At 33.0% G+C, this 18,150-nt stretch overlaps 1 protein-coding gene across 2 annotated transcripts in view; it reads left to right on the forward strand.

Annotated features, from left to right (window-relative positions):
- Positions 1–18,150, forward strand: part of cyst (rho guanine nucleotide exchange factor 18 cysts) — a 55,927-nt gene that overhangs the window by 4,300 nt on the left and 33,477 nt on the right. Inside the window, exons 3-10 of one of the 2 annotated variants that reach the window (XM_090115047.1) lie at positions 7,540–7,646; positions 8,803–8,919; positions 9,494–9,614; positions 10,024–10,126; positions 12,578–12,683; positions 13,036–13,199; positions 17,342–17,408; positions 18,019–18,124. In XM_090115047.1, coding sequence (XP_089971173.1) covers positions 7,540–7,646; positions 8,803–8,919; positions 9,494–9,614; positions 10,024–10,126; positions 12,578–12,683; positions 13,036–13,199; positions 17,342–17,408; positions 18,019–18,124 — 891 coding nt within the window. Of the gene's footprint in view, positions 1–7,539; positions 7,647–8,802; positions 8,920–9,493; positions 9,615–10,023; positions 10,127–12,577; positions 12,684–13,035; positions 13,200–16,491; positions 16,633–17,341; positions 17,409–18,018; positions 18,125–18,150 lie in introns of those variants that run through there. The other variant, XM_090115046.1, reaches the window with a different exon arrangement.

Consider the following 18,150-nt stretch of genomic DNA (forward strand, 5'->3'; position numbering starts at 1 on the left):
ATTGACTTTTTTATATAAATTATGTGTATAAATGGCGTTTTTTTTTGCAAATTACATACTTGTGTTATATTATATAATATATATATATATATATATATATTATATAATATAACACAAGTATGTAATTTGCAAAAAAAAACGCCATATATATATATATATATATATATATATATATATATATATATTATTTTGTAATTGATAGTAAAAAATAGTTCTTATTATTTTATGTTATCATTTCTTAGCCATAAATAAAAAATTTAAATTTTAAATTTGGCAATGAATACAAAATGGAGGTACGGCAGCCGATTTGTAATGGATGCCATGTTGATATAAGTAGTTATCATTTATTGATTATAAATGATGTAAGTCTAGTTGGATAAAAACTTCTTATTGATTATACTTTTGTACATGTTTAAATATTGATTGATTGATTATTTTTAACAAAGTGCGTATTACTTAGCTATGAAAAGAGAAAAGTACCTGCGTAATTGAAATTTCATGTGATAAAATATTTCTGGAAGATTCTATCTGGTAGTATATTGCACGCCTCATAAGCGAAGCGTTGAGGTGGGTACTACTGTCACTTCGCGCAAAACATCTGATTTTTCAAACTTAAAATGTCTTTATGTATCAAACATTGCACTTGTAAGATAATACATACACACACATATTAAGAAAAAACACTATTTTTAACGTTCATGATATTTTTGATGTCATTTTTGTTATTTAAACTAGTTAAAAAACAGTTTAAAAAAGTTCTGTCTTGGACGTCCGTGTGTCTGTATGTGCGGATCCTTTTTCTTGTTAACACGATAGCGACCGAAATACTTTACTAATCGAGTCTTTTTTTTTCTCTTACGCTTGAGTATGCTCAGGAATAGAACCCTTTCATTTTTCAGGGTCTGATTCGATGTGGTTTAATTGTTATTAAATAAACAAAAATAATAATTAATAAATATTTATTTAAAAAAAATTATGAGGCGTGCACTTTTGGATTTTCCAAATTATTTGTTACTAGCCTCGCCACGCGGCTCCGTCTGCCGTCATAGCTGTTGGCCTTGGTATAATATAACTTTTTAATGGTTATTGGTTATAAATTTTCTACATCAGTTTATAAGTTTGCCATTGCATATATATCTTTACTCTTCTTATTTAACTTTTTCTTAATTTTGACGTTCGGCTATTTTTTCTAAATTAATTTAAGTACATGTCTCTAAAATTGGTTTTAGTTGTACCAACCAATACAAAATTCGACTTAATACATTTATTTTTGTCTAAAAGGGTCTCAGTTAATGGCGTATCATTAAAACACTATTAAATATCGTTTTATGAACAATGACTCATGTCGGCCTTATATGTATTCCCTTATGTACTTTTGTTCGATATAAATAAATAAACAATTATATCAGATTTTAAATGTACTTGATAAGGGATAAAAACTACAATAACGATCGATCTAAGTACATTATTTAAACAAATGGCAAAAAAATAATAATGAATAGGTACCAAATATAAGATACTAATAGTTTACTGAAGAAAAGCGTAGCTACAGTAAACTAGTTTTCCGATAACTATACATCTGGTAGTTGTTTTACTATCTCCATTGTTTATAAAAAGTAAAGAACCCAAAAACTCTGAAAAATAACTAGTTTCAGTAAAGATCCTGCTGGAATTAGCAATTCAATAATTTATTAAAAATGCTACCCATGACCATAATATTATCTTTGTGTTAAAATATTTATTAAACACCATTTCAATTGAAATGAAACGCATTTCGGATAGTAGCAGTTTATTAATCCCAAACTTTAATAAAATTGTTACTTTTACGATCGTAAAAAATATGCATTAATTCGTGTCTCCCTTTTATCGTACCGTTTATACTCCACTAGCTTCCCATCCGCGGCTTCGCACGTGTGGTCAAAGGGATTCCCCATAGGGATGAGATGTATCGACGCGGTAAAAATTATTTCATTGAATGCGAGGTAGATGAAATCGTGAAATCGAAATGAATCCGTTTCCGCGTGAAATATGATAAAACACTTTTTTTTTGCGTTTTTTGAAGTGAAACTTCTTTATCGGGGTTGGAAAAAAAATTAGTGTAACATTTTTTCGTTACGCGTGACATTTTCCGCTACGCGCCATCTTTTTCTTCTCCCTACCACGCGTGATTCGACGTATTTCTGTAAAGTTGCATATAGTAAATTATTTTTTGAAAAATAAGGTCATAAAGAAGTGTCACTTCTTACGTGTGTGTACACGCACACATTTTTTTATAAGTAAGGATAGGGATGTGTTTATTCCTTTTCGAATTATAAAAAACTATCAATTGAAGAAGATATGTGGAAGCTGTCTACTGAACATAAATAGTATAATTAAAATGTAACATCATAATCCGATCGCTGTGTGCGCATTGCACAGTTTTGAAACCCAATAACGTTAGATCGTGTGTCGAGATACATTTAGTTCCCATAAGAAAAACCTCGCATTGTACAACCGAGGTGATTATGAGATATTTTCGACAAAAAAGAGTATTAATGGATTGCTCAATTTGTTCTACATGAACCAAATGTATGGATAAACGGTTGTAAATTGAGGAAAACGATGAAATTGCGATTTTAATTTGATTTATCGGTGTTATTTGTAGGGTTGTCAAAGACTCAGCAGTCGCGAAGTAATTTAGATTAATACGTACAAAAAATGTGACACATAATATAATGTTTTTGTATACTGAAATATTGACTAACTATAAGAGAAAATTCAAGCAACATTTCATTCAGATAAATATTCGGGATGTTTTATCTTGTTGACATGGGGTGGACAAGATGGCGGACGGAAGGCGTTGCATCCCTCGGTTATTTGAATAGCTCTGATTTATATGATTTATTGAGTTAACTCATAACGTTAAGTTATCGAAATCTATTATGAATTCAAAGGAAGTTTATATTCATGTTTCTTTTCTTATACCATGATACTGTAGTCGCTATTCAAGGAAGATATTTACGCATATAAGTTCATTTTGTAATGAGAGCTCAATATTTAATAGAATGCTAAACCATTCGCTGAAATAAATGCGGGGTTGTACGTCGTATCTTAATGAAACAAAATGTCTTGATAACATTTTTTACGTTCATATCATTAAGTAATAAGCAGCCCTAATACCTAGCATAATATTATGCGCTATGACCCAGCAAAACTATTTGGAAACAAATCATCGAGACAAGGCACAAAATATACAACTAATCAGGTATTAATCGTTTTTATAAGTGAGCTTTGTAGAGTGTCAGCTCCGGAAGCTCATATCCTTTACTTTCTTCGTATCCTGTAACTCCATCCTATATGAGAATTTATTCGTATAGCGTGACAATAACTTTGGAAATATTACGGTATCAGGTGACACACATGTTCATTATATTTCTACCATACATGACTTCACTGAATAGTTAGAAAACAAAGTCGCTTCTCGTTGCCTGTGTCGCTATGTATGAAAATAACGTACCTGATTTGATGTGATTTTTTACTAGACTTTACTAGATTTTTTGCAAGAGGAAGGTTTTAGTATATAATTTGTTAAGTTATATTATAAACAACGCTGTCTAAGCCACGAGTGGAAAGGTAGGATAAGAATAAATAATGTTAGATAATGTAGTTGATCAGGTATATTGCAGTGTCTTATTTATATCGCCTAGTGTGAGGTTTAAATATAACTCAAATGGTGTTAAGCCTTTAACATAGTTGATGTCACATAATGTGGATATAGGAGGCTTTAAATAACCTTTCGCCGTCACGCAAGTGGCTTGTAAACTGCTGAGTTTACTACACCTTACCACAGATTACTAACTGTTATACATGGCCATAGATAGGCGGTAATATTCTGGGAAGGAATTTCAGAAAGTCAATAATATCTTTCCCATTTTTATGATAATTAATGGCAGCTTCTCAATCTTAGTATCCTACTATCCTACTTATATTTTAAATGCGAAATTTTATCCCTATGTGTGGTCTGTTACTTTTCCTGCGAAAACCAATTGACAGATTTGTAGTTCACGTATACGACAATAAAATACTTGCTTTTGCCGCAGGTGTATTCACGTGCCACGGCTAGAAAACTAAAAAATAACGTATCAAGCTTCTGTATTATATTCTTATCTTTGTACACAAATGGAACAGCATTGAAAACATTTGAAAAGGCAATATGGAAATAAAACCGTCGACTCGAAGCGTAATACAAAGGTCCTCATAAATGCTGACAGCTATTTCATTTCCATCAGCGCTGCGCGAACGTCAGAGGCTTCCTCGTGCCTCGATTGTTGAATGTAACGAGGGCTCAAATGTCCGGGTGATGCGAGTGTGCGAATTGTGAACTGACATGAAATAATATGAACTGAAAGCAATGTTATTTTATTATGTGGAGCATAATAAGTCTTGTATATGTGGACCTGATATGTCAAGTTTGTTTGGCCTATTGTAAAAGGCTGCTAAGGTTTGATTGTAGCGAAAGACCTATAATTATTTTTTGTTCAGCTAATAATGAACTATAAATAAATGAAAACATTGCTCTTCCATTCTTTTATTTGATAGAAGGTAAGAATAAAGGTACTGACATAACAATCGCGTAATTTTTCAACAGTTTAGAGAAAAGGGAAAAATCTTATCTTACTACTTAGTTTCGAGTGTAAATAGAAGACGTAGAGTAAATTCATTGTGTTCTTAGGCTTAACATTACTTTTATTTCATTTACAAGCAAGCTTTCCCTAACGTTAAAGCGCAAGTTTTACAAAGCCATAATCCACATCCCCTTCATCCCCATTAGTTTTTACATCCGATGTTGCCTTGACCAAAAAAGTAGGTCAGCAGATGATTACATTTCCTGCAGTCAGGGCAGTTTTATGTCTTTGTTCCTGTGAATTTTTAATATTCAATTTACGGAGGTTTTCGGTACTGGGTTTAGAGCTTATGTTGTAAATTGAATTGGCTTTACATTGATTAAGGGATGGTGTTGCTGGATTTTTTTCTAAGATACTGATTATTGACGATTTTCATTGATGACGTATTTGGTTGTTAGTGATTTCAACCATATTATTAATTTTCTCATTATTAGCTCTGCTCTTTTTTAGTTTCTCTCTCATCAGAATGTTTGCATTGATCTCTTGAGGTTCGGAGCACTGTATCTATAACTGGACATATTTCTTTGGAAGCGATATAATCCCTTAAATTAGTAAATACTAAATGGACACTTACCTCTAACTTTCAATAAAATGTTTTATAGATTACCATACTACCTCTTTAAAGTTATTTACTAGCTGTATAGAAAGTGATATAGATTTATAGACAGAATCTTAACCAAAGTGGGTATACATCGTAATTAGATTACATCGATCAGGTCAATAGGGCTCGATCGCGAGGTCGGCCTTATCGGAAAACTTGGCTTAATTGAATACGTTATTTACTTAGATAAAGGTCGGTTTGTTTTGGTAATTAATAACCGTACCGTTTATAGGAGATTGAGGAACGATTTGGCGAGATTGTGGCCAAGCGCTTCCCTATCTACAATAAAAAAAGGAACGATTTAGTCGTAGGTTTTGGATATTAGAGTTTTGAAAATGACTGAAGTCTGATATAATAGTCCTCTTATTTTCTAAAAAGTGGTATAAGTTTATGGTATGGAAACTAGAGAACTCAATTAATGACTATCTTACACAATATTGTTTTGATGGTAATCGAACCTCTTCATCTATCGTCGTGGGCTATCGTCAGCGTCCTGCGCTACCAGTTCGTAAATAGAATATCTGGTCTACTAATTGTTAGTTTATAGCCATTGTTCTTAATACGCAAAGCATATTTAAATGCAATTACATATCTGACACTATTTTCAGCGATAAAAAGTATTTGTGTACTTTTTATTGCCCTAACGAAATGCGGGTCACATTATGCATGTGTTATATCGTTTGTATGAGCATCGAGTGCAATTTAAAAGAGCTTGTGTAGTTCATTAATATTAACGATCGAATATGCGACGACCTATATTTTAAAAATTTCAGTTAATTGTCTTCATTATTTACCTCCTCTTGGATTTTAAGACTGCTGAAACGGATTCTAAACAAGATTCAACCTAGTTAAGATTTAATCGTGTTTAAAAATTCTTAAGTCTTTATTAAGTAGGTATAGATACTCACTTAAACACGATTATAATTTAATTTTCTCTATGTAAATTACAAATAGATACCTTGAAATAAGAATTGGCTTAATAATTATGCACTAGCTACAACTACGAGAGCTAGATGATTCAAAATTAAATTAGAATGTGAACTTCTGACCTCTTTTCAATAAAATGCAGACAATTAATAAATATTTTAGTCTCTGCTTGGATTAAGGTTTAATTCTGATTTACATGACATGAATTGTGGTTAGTGAAAACTTTATTAGAATTGGACCCAATTCATTTGTAATCATCGATATGCAGTTTTAAATTTAAAAGAATATAGAAAAATTTATGAGGCAGATGTTGATGCAAATTAATGGCATCAAATCAAGTGAGACAAGGCTAATGTTAATGTTAGTTTTGTAATGTTACATTTTGTTTAACATGTATTTTGTTCCGAGATAAATAATAAAGTATAGACGTTGTGTCATCGAAAATTTAAAAAAAAGTTCTTCGTTACCCTTTGATGTGCATTTTAATGCATTAATGTTCATATCAAGCTGTATAATTTCTTAATCGTTCATAATTAATTTTATAATTGCTTCGTTACTTTTAATGATTACCGCTATCAAAACAACAAACATACATTAATAATCTGCTGTAAGTAATAAATAAAATTGATCGTAAGCCGCGAATAAATCGACAACAACGTAAATAACAAATGAGGAACAAATGGAATGATACGCAAAGTTTTCCGCGGCAAACTATAGACGCTATAGATCCGCCATTTTCTGAACGGCACGTGTTTACACGTAATGGCGGACGGGACTCGCTCGCCGGATATTGGAAATGTTACGGGGTTGAACTGAACGTTATTTGATAAGTTTTTATTTGTTTGAAGTATATTGTAAGTATGCTTATGTGAATCAATAGCAGATATTTGAAATCACTGCAAACAAGCTGGAGATAAGAGATAGATGCCCATTTTGTCCCAGATTGCTTGATATCTTATTAGAAAATAGGGAGATAAAGATTTTGCGGGTTTTGTAAGTTGTTTTAAGAGGACATATTAATATGTATAAAATGAAAAGATAGTTGGAAAAATATATAATTTCTAGGTACTGTGTTATTGATTTAAGAGTTTTCATAATTTATAAGTCTATCGTGTTTCCGTTTGTGTTTTCATCGATTATAGTGTTAGGTTTGTTTTGATTTGTAAACGACCTACTGTCTACCATTACGGTAATGGTAGACAGTAGGTCGTTTATTCATTTTTAAAATATCAACATTATCCTCTCCAAAACGTTTTGAGGCAAAGAAAATACCAGAAACATTAAAACGGGAACCAACACCTGTACCTACTAATAATATTATCTAACGTATATACATTGTTATTGCAGACGAGGGCGGTGGTAGCTCCGACAGTCGATCGGACAGCAGTGAAGACGAAGTCACGGAGCACGTGACAGCTACACCACCTCCCATCATGGCTGCGGCTAGAGCACAGGTGAGGAATAATAGAGGAGCTTATAATCAAGGAGGACAGGTAGACTTAATATGTGGACAGTTTTATTTTGACAAGTTTAGGAGTTTAGCGATTATTTTAGTAGTAATTTAATTTCAACACGAAACCATTCTTTTATGTTGCTTTAGGAATTAAATTTCAATATATTCTGACCGTGGATAATTTGCTGGTGCTGAATTGTAACTGAGATGATTTGATAAATTGATTTCAGTCCTATATCTTATCAATTATAATGCCGGTAACTAAGCATAGATGACAGTCTCGTACCGTTAATTTTCCTAATTACTTCTCATCAAAATGCGGTTAGCACCTAAATGTTTTTAGCTCTAAGATTAGGTTAAGTTTTTGATTGAATAAACGAATTTGAATTGAGTAAACTTCGAATTCCATTCAAGTAGACTACTTGATCACAATAATAATGGCATTGAATTCCTTTATTTCTGTTTTCGTTGTTTAGTTATTAATACACCTAATCTTAACATGCGATTATCCTGAACTTTTGCCAAAGATTAATCAAAACACTCTCCTTTTTCGCTCCATAAAACACCTCAAGATTAATGTTCACATTAAGTGTTGAGTGTCAGACTGTCGCGTTAAGATTGATTGCGGGAGTGCTCAGAATTCGGGAGTGGACTGATAATGTAACGAGGGACTACACCCTCATTAGTTATCCGGTGAATTAGGTCGAGACGGAGTTGCCATTTAGGTAGTCTGGCCGGCCATTTGATTTTATTTACTTGCTCTGTTTATTGATGTGGGTCTGATTCGGGTAGGTTTCTAAGATAATATATTTGAAAAGTCGAATGTTTATATGATTAGCGTACCGGTATTTAAGTATTAGGTTGTACATTGGATAATTTGTAAGATTCAGAAAATTAAGCTCACTGGAGACTTATGCAAAATTTGAGCAGTCAGTAGTAGTCATTCAAAATATATGTATTTTATTGGCAGCTTCGTTGTTTTAAATTCTTATACTGCACAACAGATAGTCGGTACTATTTCTTTTCAGTGATGTTAATTGTTAGATTTTCCGAATGCCACCAATAACACTGTCATATATTAACAGCTTATAAAAAACTAGTAACTTACTTTTCCACTACAGTCTTCCCGATTACTATTCTAAGTATTTTTGTCCCAGGTGCCCACCATAAGTGTGACTCCGCACAGTCCAGGCGTACTAGACGACAGTTTGCAGCAATTACGTCGCTTGCATGCAGCCGTGCAGCGGATGAGAGCAGCGCCTTTGCCGTTATTGGTAAGTTTAGTTGAGACTAACTTGATTCCATGGTTTTGCTCGTGTGGTATCCGGATAGAAAGGTAGCCTGTGCTTATGTACGTTTATAATAGCTGGATAAAGTGACTTCACTCGCATGGTACCAGGATAGAAAGAAGCCTATGTGCTTATCCAGACTATAATCAATGTCTGTACCAAATTTTATAAAGATCCGATAAGCTATTTTTGCGTGAAAGCGTAACAAACATGCAAATTCTGTGTTTATAATTTATGTATGAATAATTTGTAGTTCGATTGAACTGAAGCCCTTGTAACACTGTTGTTGTGAAACGTATGTACTAAATTTAAAATTATGGTTCAGATTATACTTATAATAATTGACATAGAGATAAATTACAATAAACAGAATATCCATTTATTTTGGTTGTTCAGTTATCAATACCACGACTTTTAAGCCTGAGAACACCTATAGCAATATAATGCAAAATTTATCGAATTCGTTAAATATCATATAATTTTTATCCTTTAGCAACATACACAAGGATAATACAATTTTAAATCCTACACCCATATGTATAAGGTATAAATTCCGCAGGCAACAGGCACCAGTAGGCTGAGTACGTCGTGCCCGTCACTGACCAAAGATGGCGTCGTTGAAACTGAATGTTCGTCGCCTACGCATTTGGATTTCTACCCGCAGAGTAGGAAGGGCAGTGGTAAGTGTATATATGTATTTTTTTTGTTCGAAAATTGCTATTTTATTAGATTTTTGGAGCACCTAATTTCGCTATGGACTACATATTATTTAAATGATAAGATTTAGGTTTTAAATTATTTTAACATTCAGGCTGTGTTTAATAAACTTTAAGAGCTCATTGCATATTTAAATTGTAAAAATAAATCTTTTAGAATAATTTAATTATCTTATCAACGATTAAAAAAAAACTATTCTCACACTATCAATAAATAAAATCTGCCACTGACCAAGTGCCGTTTCATTTATTTTTTTACAGATATAACACTTTAATCATGTATTATATTAATTTGTTTTAAATGCTTTTATCAAGTTATTTTAAGTAATGTTATGATCACAAATTGTGAATTTTAAAATAAAAACACTTCCAGGGGAATCTCGACAATGGATTTCATGGGAGCGTCGTGATGAAGGTAGACGCAGTTCTTGGGCGGCGCTCGAACCGGCACCGCCTTGTGAACAACGACATAGAGGGTGAGTGTTTTATATGTATTGTAACAATATAAACGACCGGGGAAGTTATTTTTTGACGTGACAACGTCTTATAATTCGAGAAAGCCGGCTGCACGCACGAAAAAACATGACTCATGCGGCGTTACCTCGCTCTGAGGCGTTCCATGTAAGGCTTGAAGTGCGAGCGAGAGCGCGGAACGAGCGACAAAGAAGCACAATTGGACGTTGTCACGTTCAACTATCGTCAGTAAACCGACTTTATAGACAACCAATTTTTTATATAAACATTTGAACACGTTTAGTTTATATTTATTTGTCTAACGAGATATTCGTTAATTGTATGGTACGAAGATAGATGAAGAGATATTATAAATAGAAAAAATCTTTTTGGTTCCTTGTTTGTATAGATTTAGTCGTAAAATTGGACCAATTTTGAACATTATTTTCCTATTAGAAAGCTCCTTAACGAATAACACTTAATTTTTAATTCCGGGCCCAATTAGTTTTGTATGAAATATGATTATTACTAGCAAGGGTGGTGATGCTCTTTCTAAAACTACAAGAAAAAGTGCTCTAGCACGTATTGTTGTCTTTTCTTGCAGTTTCAAAGTATGAAGCAATTATGTATTTGTTTCTATTTTATACTGAATCGTTATATAATATATACAGTGGTGGACGTTTAATTAGAAACACGTAACACGATGAAGTAGTCATCAAATTTATTTAAATTTGTGTATTAATGTATTAGAAATTAAGTATTATTTCATATGTAATAGAACACCCGTTTATCTAGTTTTATAAGAAATTGCTTAATTTTTATCAAACGTCAGCTTAAATTAATAAAATTAAACAACTTTAAGTGAAGTCTGATTTCTGAGTATTTTCAGTCTGGACAACAAATTAGAAACATCATGGTTCGAGTGTTCCAAAGTCAAAACCTGTTGAAATGCCGCCAATATTTTTTTCTTCTACAAATATTTGCACCGTTTTTTAAACATTCCATCTAAAAGTTTCTGAAAATTAATTTGCTTTGCAGTATAAATGGGTAAAAGTAAGATTTGTGACCCATCAACAAGAAAAGTAATTTTAAGTTTACATTTTGACAAAAACTGGAGTTACAGGAAAATTGAAAATAATTTAGAGTGTTCGATAAAAAGATATTCAATGCTACAGTTTATTTAAAAGAGCATGGTACTTCTGATTAAGTGCCTAAAAAAGCTCGACCATGAATAACCACTGCTCGCGAGCATAGGCAAATAATTCTTTTCGCAAAGATGGATCCATTTAAAGGTTCCAATTCTATTAGGAAATATGTTTTTGCAAACGTGTTAAAATCTCATATAATCTAAGCCACGACGTTGTTAAGCCGTTGTTGTCTATAAAGATTATAACAATCTAAAAACAACCCCATACGTGCCCATACTATAATAAATTTTTCCTCCGCTATGCTGAACTGTTTATTTATTATCTAAGGCCCGGTTAACTGAACAACGCGCGTATCCTTTGCCATCAGAATTGATTAAATTAATTTTAGTTTGGTCCCAAAATAAAACTTTTTCACTGGCGGACTGTCCACGAGCAATATTTCTTAGTAAATGTAAATCGTTGTTGTCGCTGTACTGCCTAGTAAGAAGCTGTACTTTCCTGGGGGCTCTCCCAAAAAATTTTGCCTCGACTTACCGCCTGCGAACCGATCTCATCGACACATTGCGAGGTTCATCTTTGGAAAAAACTAATTTTATAATAGAAATTTGAACTTTTAAATGGATCCATCTTTGCCAAAAGAATCATTTGCCTATCCTCGCGAGCAGTGGTTTTTCATGGTCGAGCTTTCTAGGCACTTGATCGGAAGTAGCTTGCTTTTTTAAATAAAATATATCATTGAATATGTTTTTATTGAACACTCTAAATGATTTGCAATTTTCCTGTAACTCCAGTTTTTGTCAAAATGTAAACTTAAAATTACTTTTCTTGTTGATCACACATCTTACTTTTACCCATTTATACTGCAAAGCAAATTAATTTTAAGAAACTTTTAGATAGAATGTTTAGAAAACGGTGCAAATATTTGTAGAATAAAAAAATATTGGCGGCATTTCAACAGGTTTTGACTTTGGAACACTCGAACCATGATGTTTCTAATTTGTTGTCCAGACTGAAAATACTCAGAAATCAGACTTCACTTAAAGTTGTTTAATTTTATTAATTTAAGCTGACGTTTGATAAAAATTAAGCATTTTCTTATAAAACTAGATAAACGGGTGTTCTATTACATATGAAATAATACTTTATCTCTAATACGTTAATACATAAATGTTAAATGAATTTGATGACTACTTCATCGAGTTACGTGTTTCTAATTAAACGTCCACCACTGTATGTATATAGATACCATAACTCAAGCGAAAGCTTAGTATGGGATCATATCGTGCCGTGTGTGAAAATTGTCCTGAAATATTTATTTATTTTCAGTGCGCTTAATGGGCACAGTGCGTCTCTATCATCTATGGAGTCGGAGGGCGAAGTGCCAAGACCAGTACGGCATTCTACACACTCGTTGAATGACAACGATCTCGCTGTTAGTATTGTTTTTAATGATATGTATTATATTATAATTAATAATCTTGTGAAATAAATATTATGTTTAGACATGTATTTCTCAGATTAGGTTTTGAGGGTAGTTTAAAAACGTCATTTTTTTCGTTAAATATATGCTATGAAATTTTGAATATGTAATAAAAGTACTTAAGGGCGAAATGCTATTGAAATGCCAAATATCAAAAAAGTATGATTTATATTTTTGTAACTTATATACGACCGTGATAGCAAATAGTATAAAAGCAAACAGTAGGTACAATGTACTATTTTAATTGATAAATTATATTTATTAAAATGTATCATTAAACATAAAAATCCCCTCCCACTAACAGAAAGAGTTCGAAAAAGTAACGGCCGCTCTACGCGGCGCTACGACGGCTCTACCATCGAGCACCAGTTCCCGCTTACTGGCGCGGCTCCCGCTACAGAAGAGCGTCTCTACGCCGAGCATCGTAGCGGCCGTGCAGCCGCCGCAGGCCCCGCCCGCGCCCAATGTGTGAGTCACACACACACACACACAGCCAATACAGACACATTTACACGCACACAAGCACATACATAGTACATACAGACGTATAGGGACACTGGGTGTACACACACAGAGATAGGTAGAGTTGATACGCACACGCACGCACACGAACATATACGTGAAAATACATAATATGTACATACAGATGCACAAGGATACTGGTAGCACACACACGCACATATAAATTTGGATATGAATAGCGTGCGCACACATACATATAAATGTTGATGTGTAAATGACGACACGCCCATACATACAGCCCATGCATATGAAGGGATAGTAACGGATGGAACATGCCCAATTGCCCACACACACATGAACAAGTACATACAGTGGTGGACGTTTAATTAGAAACACGTAACAGATGAAGTAGTCATCAAATTTATTTACATTTGTGTATTAACGTATTAGAGATTAAGCATTATTTCATATGAAATAGAACACCCGTTTATCTAGTTTTATAAGAAATTGCTTAATTTTAATCAAACGTTAGCTTAAATTAATAAAATTAAACAACTTTAAGTGAAGTCTGATTTCCGACTATTTTCAGTCTGGACAACAAATTAGAAACAGCATGGTTCGAGTGTTCCAAAGTCAAAACCTGTTGAAATGCCGCCAATATTTTTATCTTCTACAAATATTTGCACCGTTTTTTAAACATACCATCTAAAAGTTTCTGAAAATTAATTTACTTTGCAGTATAAATGGGTAAAAGTAAGATTTGTGACCCATTAACAAGAAAAATAATTTAAAGTTTACATTTTGACAAAAATTGGAGTTACAGTAAAATTGCAAATCATTTAGAGTGTTCGATAAAAAGATATTCAATGCTACAGTTTATTTAAAACAGCATGGTACTTCTGATCAAGTGCCTAAAAAAGCTCGACCATGAAAAACCACTGCTCGCGAGCATAGGCAAATAATTCTTTTCGCAAAGATGGATCCATTTAAAGGTTCCAATTGTATTAGGAAATATGTTTTTGCAAACGTGTTAAAATCTCATACAATCTAAGCCACGACGTTGTAAAGCCGTTGTTGTCTATAAAGATTATAACAATCTAAAAACAACCCCATTAGTGCCCATACTATAATGTTTCCTCCGCCATGCTGAAGCCTGAACTGTTTATTTATTATCTAAGGCCTGGTTAACTGAACGACGAGCCTTTAAAGATGGCAATTGCCATCAGAATTGATTAAATGAATTTTAGTATCGTCCAAAAATAAAACTTTTTCACTGGCGGACTGTCCACGAGCAATATTTCTTAGTAAATGAAAATCGTTGTTGTCGCTGTACTGCCTAGTAAGAACCTGCACTTTCCTGGCGTCTCTCCCAAAAATTTTTGCCTCGACTTACCGCCTGCAAATTGATTTCATCGACACATTGCGAGGTTCATCTTTGGAAAAAACTAATTTTATAATAGAATTTCAACTTTTAAATGGAACCATCTTTGCCAAAAGAATCATTTGCCTATCCTCGCGAGCAGTGGTTTTTCATGGTCGAGCTTTTCTAGGCACTTGATCAGAACTTTTAAATAAACTATAGCATTGAATATATTTTTATCGAATACTCTAAATGATTTGCAATTTTCCTGTAACTCTAGTTTTTGTCAAAATGTAAACTTAAAATTATTTTTCTTGTTAATGGGTCACCAATCTTACTTTTACCCATTTTTACTGCAAAGTTAATGAATTTTCAGAAACTTTTAGACAGAATGTTTAAAAAACGGTGCAAATATTTGTAGAAGAAAAAAATATAGGCGGCATTTCAACAGGTTTTAACTTTGGAACACTCAAACCATGCTGTTTCTAATTTGTTGTCCAGACTGAAAATAGTCGGAAATCAGACTTCACTTAAAGTTGTTTAATTTTATTAATTTAAGCTTATGTTTGATTCAAATTAAGCAATTTCTTATAAAACTAGATAAACGGGTGTTCTATTACATATGAAATAATCCTTAATCTCTAATACGTTAATACACAAATGTTAAATAAATTTGATGAATACTTCATCGTGTTACGTGTTTCTAATTAAACGTCCACCACTGTATACGCGCAGATACATAATACATACAGACGCACAAATATACTGGTAGCACACACACGCACATAAAGATAGGGATATAGACACACCAATGCATATGATTAGATAGTTTTGGACGGAACATGCACTTACAACACACATTCACAGATTTAATATATATGTGAAGATATACAAACGGTACATACATAAACGCACTGATAATGCTCATGCCAACACATAATTATACTGTCTTTTAACGTAACACAATGATTTAGATTTTTTTGATTTTTAAACAAATGAGTAAGCATCAATCTGTGAAAAATATACACATTACACAAACACAGGGTATTTCAATTTTTAGCAAATTTTCTAATATCAAAATTTTCTGTGAACAACTGAATTTAAAAAGAATATATTTACCAGATTTCATGATTTTTTTCATAAGCATAAAAATTTACATTTAAAATACAGCTGCTTAAAAATTATAGCATGTTTAGAGAATTTGTTTTTTGATATCAATAAATAAAATGCATGTTCGTATAAATGTTGTGAGCGCACATAACGCTTTGGCAATTTTGTTTACGCAGCACAGTGTAACCAGTTTAAATACTATAACTGGTCTGTTTTTGTTTGTTTGTTTGTTTTGTCTGCACCATGGGGTTGTTTGTGAGTTGCCAAGTGAATAATTTACTAGTACTTTTTATACTATTGCATTCGAATTTATTGTTTTTGAAATTATATATAGTCCACGTAGATAAATATATTTAGGCAGATATTTATTGCTAGTTATATTTTTATGATTACTATTAAATTCATATTTTTTGTTTATACCCGTGTATAAATGATTTGTTTTACTCTTCAATCAATAGATTAATAAAAAGAGATTTGACTGACTCTTTGGTACAGTGGTTGACGCGTGAGCGTAGCACCGAGGGGTCCTGGGTTCGATTCCCGGTGGAGACGAAGAAAAAAAAATGTCTTGGTCTGGCAGGACACAGAAGGCTGATCACCTACTTGTCCCTAAATAAAATCGATCAGTGAAACAGATGTAGGTATAATGCATCTGCCCCTTACCCCACTTGGGGACATGGGACTTCACTTTAAAATCAAAATTTTCAAAAGCACAAAACCAATAAAAAAGAAACAACTGCTATATCAGTCTTTAGCAATTAGTTAAAAAATATAAAACACCCGGCACTCACAAACCGCCCCGCCTATACCCGTCCCGCTCGGTGCCAGCCTCTCCGCGGGAGGTGCGAGCGAGACGGAAAGCGACGAAGATGCGTCCACCGCTACTGTTGGAGCGACGCAATTGACTGGACGAAGAAACAACACGCATCAAGAGCATCTGGGATTGCATAGATTGGCGTTTTTGGAGCAGTAAGTAGTACAAGTGCTGTAGCATCGCGCTTGTCAAGTTTTTTGGTGCAGGGTACTACAGTACAGGATACTTTTAAACGGTGTTCGCGTGGTACATGGAGAAAGAAGTGCAGTGGTTTGTAGCAGTTCGCTGGTAAAGGTAATCGATAAAAATTAAAACTGATAATTTACAAAAATAAGACTCGGATATAAAAGTTCCTTAACAAGCTAGTCAACGGAGTTTCTACTATAAATTCATTAGTAAATAAGAAAGAAAATTTTCAAAAGTATAATGAATGTAGGCAATGTGCAAATCTCCGGTTTCTAGTTCAAGCAAAGGTTAGTTGTTAATCCATTTGAAGAGATCTAATCTACAGGGCAAATGTGCAGCTCCAAACTGTAAGTAAAATGAACACATTTTCTAGTAGCGGGAATATGTATAAGATAATGAAATATTTATTTTTCAAATAATTGGACAATAAAATTATTCTGCACCTTAGGTAAAGTGTTAAAGGTTTATTTTTCTTTGATCATGTTTTATCACAGTTAGCGATTAAATAAATAATTTTTGGTATTAAATAAAAGCAAAAATGTTTTTTTTTTGTTCAAATTTGGCATGCTTTTGAGCTTTGCTTAGTGTGGTTTCGTCTATTTATATTATATTCGTTATAATAAAGCTTAGTTTTGAAGTTTTATTAAATATTTTGTTATTAAATGATTTTTTATACAGGGCGGCCTACGACCACCATGCTGAAAAACGACGGAAGCGAGGCAGTTTATTCTTCAGGAAGAAAAAGGTAAGGTTAAAATATACTGAAAGTTCTAAAGGGAATGAAATAAACATTAACTGATTTAATTATTCAACGTGAATGAAATGAATGAATGAAATGAACGTGTAGTTTAGTTCTCTATTGTTGTTGAAGTAATTTACAGTTTAGACTAAGTTATTTACAAATTACAAATATTAAGATTTTATTCAGATGCTTTGGTTAAACCGTAAAGTTTAACAGATAGACAGACTTTTGCATTTATAAAATTACTGTCGATTAAAAATTACAATATCCCGAGACAAATTCCATACATAAATCAATAAAAATAATAAATAACAAGAAAACTCCCACATATATTTCAAATTCAAATTATTTATTGCATACCAATACATTTTTACATACATATTAGCAATCTTAACCCATTGAGCCCCGAACGGCCGGATCGGTCCACGACACAATAGATTTTCTATTGTGTCTGTGATTCCGGGGCCTGAGTTATTAAGGAGGTATTGCAATACAATTATTTAGGTCATGCTATATTTAAATCACATACATTTAGATTTAACAATAATCAGTTTAAAAAATATTAAAATATTTCATTTCCTATATAAATAATTAAAATGGCAATAAATCGCAGGATAAATCTCGCAAAGCGGCTCACGTGTGGCAGGCGGCGGTGGCCGGCGGGCACTGCGACTGGTGTCAACGGGAAGTTGCCGACAAGCCTGCGTTGTACTGTGATAGTGAGTTTTTTTTTAATTTTGAAGGT

This window comes from Colias eurytheme, chromosome 22 (assembly GCF_061535395.1).
Source record: "Colias eurytheme isolate Ceu_HAF_F1 chromosome 22, ilColEury1 Martin Lab GWU primary, whole genome shotgun sequence".
NCBI lineage: Eukaryota > Metazoa > Arthropoda > Insecta > Lepidoptera > Pieridae > Colias > Colias eurytheme.